Source organism: Alligator mississippiensis, chromosome 13, assembly GCF_030867095.1.
Source record: "Alligator mississippiensis isolate rAllMis1 chromosome 13, rAllMis1, whole genome shotgun sequence".
Lineage (NCBI taxonomy): Eukaryota > Metazoa > Chordata > Crocodylia > Alligatoridae > Alligator > Alligator mississippiensis.
Genome location: NC_081836.1, coordinates 5,643,352 through 5,648,355, shown reverse-complemented (window position 1 = coordinate 5,648,355; position 5,004 = coordinate 5,643,352). Strand labels below are relative to the sequence as shown.

The 5,004-nt window shown below is 49.6% G+C and overlaps 1 protein-coding gene across 1 annotated transcript; it reads left to right on the top strand.

Moving 5' to 3' along the window:
* LOC102574442 (chymotrypsin-C-like) lies at nt 1–4,928 on the top strand. Its single transcript, XM_006265978.3, has 8 exons — nt 1–40; nt 1,228–1,316; nt 1,419–1,516; nt 1,863–1,985; nt 2,744–2,880; nt 3,267–3,412; nt 3,884–4,033; nt 4,911–4,928. The coding sequence occupies exons 1-8, from the start codon at nt 1–3 to the stop codon at nt 4,926–4,928; spliced, it is 801 nt and encodes a 266-aa protein (XP_006266040.1).
* The last annotated feature ends 76 nt before the right edge of the window (nt 4,929–5,004 follow it).

Genomic DNA, 5,004 nt, shown 5'->3' with positions numbered 1-5,004 from the left:
ATGCTCCAGTTTGTGTGCCTCACCCTGCTCCTGGGCTACGGTAAGTCTTCCATGGACGATGTCCGCACTGTTTGAATAGGAGCGTTCTGAAAAGAAGAAAAGGGCAGTCTGGGAAGTCTGGGGAATGAGGAGGCATGAACTCATTGCTTCCAGATGACAGTACTGGAGCCTGTTCCATCTGCACAGGCAATACTACCCTATGGATGCATCTACATGAGATGCTTTATTGCGCATTAGACTAATCTAATGCGCAGTAAAGCGTCACCATCTACACATGTGCAGCAATTACTGCACAGTATATTAGTCTAAGCCACCATTTTCAAGTACCTGTAGATACTAACCTGTAGATACTAACTGATGTACTGTACTGCACATGTACACACTGATGGGGACCAAATTACTCCTGATCAGCTAAGGCAGCAGGGGGCCACAGGGGGTGCCAGCTCAGTGGGATGCTGCCTGCCAGCCACATAGAGATCAGGGTCTATCTATCTGTGTGGCTGAGAGGCAGCTGCCCAGCAGCTGGGACAGCTTTCCTAACCACATAGAGATCAGGACTGGTCCCATCTCCATGTGGCTGGGAGGCAGCTGCCAGTCGAGCCAGGACACTCCCCGCTACTCTCTGGAGCTCAGGGCTAAGCCCTTGTGCCCCCTGCTAGCCCAGAGCTGGCACCTGGGGGAACTTGGAGCTCCTCTGGGCACTGCAGGGGGGCAGAGCAGGGCAGGAACAGCCCTGGAGCGGGCTGCTCCTGGCTGGCTCAATTTGCTCCCAATAGGGGCACATGTGTAGATGTGTGCCAGGGAGTGCTTTAATGAGCCTGAATTTTCTGTCCAGCAAATTCAGGCGCATTAATTGAATGTGTAGACACACTCCGTGTGAACCAGAAATTCATTTGCCGTGGTCCATTCAGAGCTGGGCCTCTCCAGGGGTGCTGAGTCAGTGCCAGGTGCCATATGGGTACCTGATCCTTAGTATTAGATGGCTGATTTTGAGAAGCAAACTTAGAATCATAGAAAATGAGGGTTGGAAGGGGCCTTAGGGGGTCATGCAGTCCAACCCACAACTTGTGGGGATCCATCATAGCACACTGTATGCACGTGACAGACTCTACCCCAACCTAACAGCTGTATGTCTTGCACCTCTCTAATCAAACCGGCCCAGCCCACCAGTGTGTCATTTATAGTACTTTCACAATACTCATTTCTTCTTTGTGATACATTCCCCAGCCTACGGTTGTGGCAAGCCTTACTATGCGCCTAACATTGCTCGAGTCGTAGGAGGCGAAGATGCCAGACCCCACAGCTGGCCTTGGCAGGTAAAGAAACAGCGTTATCCCTGCATGAGACTGGTGCTTAGGCTTTGCTTTTGGAAACACAGGTTAAAGTCCAGCTAATGTCCTTACATCTTTAAATTCCAGATTTCCCTCCAGTATGACAAGAACGGAGTCTGGGCTCACACATGTGGTGGGACTCTCATTGCTACCAACTGGGTCTTGACTGCAGCCCACTGCATCAGGTAACCAAAGCAGAGGAGAGCCCAGGAGATTCAACAGCACAAACTAGAAGCTGAAATCTCATTAGAAAAACAAGGCTAGAGCCCTTCAGAGACGATTCAGAAAGTTTGGCCCTTTTTTTTTTTTTTTGACGGCCTCCTGGAAATAGGTGGAGAGGCCAAAGAGTGCAATTGTTGTGATCGGGTGGTAGAAACAGCCTCCTGCTATGAACTAATGGAGCTGCTTTGTCAAACTTTTGTCAGTGGCCTCATGGAGCTGGGTTTAGACCTTGAAGCATAAGAGGAACACGGAGGAAATCAAGAGCCTTGTAAGTGTGTCCATGTTTTCTTCTGCTCTGTCGGTTCACAGCAACAGCAGAAAGTACCAAGTCGTCCTGGGGAAACAGAACCTGAAGGAAGAAGAGCCCGGCTCCGTGGCTGCTGGTGTGGAGAAGATCATCGTCCATGAGAATTGGAACCCCATCCTGATCATGTAAATCACCTGATCCTAAAGCACCGGGAAAGCGGGCGGGAGGTGGACCTGTAGCGCCTCCTCTTTCTTGACCTTGGCCTGGATCTGATCCACCAGCTCTGGCTTTAGGTTCTTTGTTTGCCCCTAAACCCATGCTGATTAAGGTCTGGCTCTGAAAACTGGACTGGGGAAAGCTGCCATTTGGAAAGACACAGTGTATCTGAGAAATGATTGAAGAGAAGCATGATCTATGCAGTGATCCACAATCTCGCCTCTCCCCGGTCTTCTCAAGCCAGCTGTCTCAGAGCCAGGCTGTCTGTTTTCTTAGGGTAATGAGTCAGTGCCGTGATCTCCTTTTAAGTGTGCCACAGGTTATTAGCACCATTAGGCATGGAAACACATACCCACGATTGACAAGATACACTCCAAATACAGTACGAATCCACAGTGGCCAAAACAGTCAGACCTGCTGTGGTCTTTCTGAGCTTTTTGCAACAGATGAATTTCTTCATTCTATGTCCATAGTCAAGAAACGAGTGAAAGCCAAGAGCTGGCCTTTTCCAAGGACAGCGTAGAGTTTAATAGGCACCTTGAGACTAAAAAGGTTGAAAAACCACTGTCTTAGGGAATCAGGAGGGAGAACAAAGGGTCATGTCATAGCGGATCCCATAGCGAACGGGATCTGACTCTCTGTTTATTGGTGACGAGCGCAAAGCAATGTCACAGGCTTGGGACAGGATGATTTTTCTTAACCTCCCCCTTTCCCCTTTGTGTTTCAGCAATGACATTGCCCTGATCAAACTGGCTGAGCACGTTGTACTGAGTGAAACGATCCAGCCCGCCTGCCTGCCACCAGCCGGCGAACTTCTGTCCCAAGGCTTCCCCTGCTATGTCACTGGATGGGGGCGTCTCTGGAGTAAGTAGGGCAGCCTCTGTCTCTTGTGCCTTTTCTATATTGCCATCTTGCCTAATTGCCATTAGCCGGTCCACATGATGTTCCCTTGAGGCAGCGTAGCCTAGTGGAGGGAACAATGACCAGGACTCAGGAGACAGTGACTCTATTCCTGTCTCTGCCACTGATCTGCAGGATGTCCCTGCCAAGTCCCTTCCTCTTTCTGTGACTTGATTTTCCCACTTGTAAAAGGCAATCTCCTCTGTACAGCACTCGGAGCTCTCCCTATAAAGAGCACCACATAAGAGCTAAAATCATAGGATATGACCTCACACATCTCAAGACATCTTCCAAGTATGCCGTTCACCTGTGTAAAACCCTCCTGATGGACCCTCTCCTCCATTTTACAGCCAACGGCCCCATTGCTGACATCCTCCAGCAGGCCTTGCTGCCCATCGTGGACCACGCCACGTGCACTCTGCCAGATTGGTGGGGCAACACTGTCAAGACGACCATGGTCTGTGCAGGAGGAGACGGAGTCGTTTCTGGGTGTAACGTAAGTGTGTGAGGAAGGTGGGCGGTAACACTGTGCTTCTCACTGCTGTCCAGGGATGGTGATCCAGGGAGAGGTGGGAACCGGGGAAGGTGCTGGAGGGCTCACACTGGGGAGCTGGTGAATTTGTAGTCTCACTATGAACAGTCAAACAAAGGAGTCCTTTGAGATATGGGGAATAATCCACACCCTATGTGGAGTGAGATTCAGCACCTCTGGCATCTCTAGACAAGACGAAAGGGTGAGAGCTTAGGGGAAAGCTGAAGAGCTTCAAGCTGGGGTGCAGGCACTTTGGGACTGAGACCATGGACTGCTCTCAGCTGGACGCAAGGGGATGAAGAGGTCCAGGGCACTAGGCAAAGAAAGGAGTAAATGTTCCTGCATCCTGTGCTGTACCAAACCCATCACTCGAGAAAGCCCAGTCCATGAGCCAGGACTGTTAATGCACTAAAGGGCTGCACATTTGATATGCAGGGGGATTCTGGAGGCCCCTTGAATTGCCATCCTGGTGACGTGTGGGAGGTGTCTGGCATCGTGAGCTTTGGATCCGGTTGGGGCTGCAACACTCTTAAGAAGCCGACTGTCTTCACGCGCGTGTCTGCCTACATCGAGTGGATAAACGAGGTTGGTGTCTGTATGCTAAAGCAAAGTTCTGGCTGTTGAACACCAAGTGGTTTGTAGTTTCGTATGGAAAAGCACACCCAGCTTATCCATCCCAGACCTGCCGTTCCTTGGTTTCCCTTTCCTTCCCTTCCAGATACCCTCCTTAGGGCTCTAGGCCAGAGCTCCAGGTATGAAGGAATTAGGGAAGGGGTCAGTGATCACTCTAGGGAAGTTGGTATCAAGATTTGAGCTTGGCAGCAGCTCTGGCTCTCATATCTGTGCCCCACACAGTCTTGCTGCCAGTCTACAAACACTGAGGTTTCAATTTGCCCATGTAAATGATTTAAAAAACAAGAACTAAAACTACGACACCCAAGTTCTCACTTAAACACCAAATGAAGTGTCTTGACTCTCAAGAGCATTGACGGCTCAAGTTCTCGTGTCATTGCTTTGTATCAAACCATGCCTAGAGCAGGTTAAGAACCACTACAGCCTGAGTGGCGGTGAAAGGGGAGGAAGGATTTTAGGGAGTATATTGGGAAAAGGGATAAAGATGATGCGATATGTAACATCGAATGCAGCTGGAGAGTCTCTGTTGGTGACAATGCACTTCGGTTCTCATTAAGCAATGGAGGAAGGAAATGGGGAACAGGAAGAGAAGGGCCTAAGCCACTAAGCGTGGACTTAGATCTGGTTTCTAGACCTTCCCCAACACTTCAGGGCATTTGGATCAGGCTCACCAACAGACTTTGGTGTACCCCTTGAGCACAAGAGAGCTCCGGATGCATCCAAAAAGGGTGTTTGCAATGGGAACTCCACTGGGACTGTTTATTTTCTGTTACTGAGAAAATGTGGTTTATGAAAAATAATTAACACTCTGCTCTTTTTATCCCAACAGAAAATGGCTCAAAACTGAGGAGTCTGGTTCACAACATTGTGTGTAATCTCATGAAAGCCTAATAAACCTTCTCATTATCATCTTCCTTGGCTCT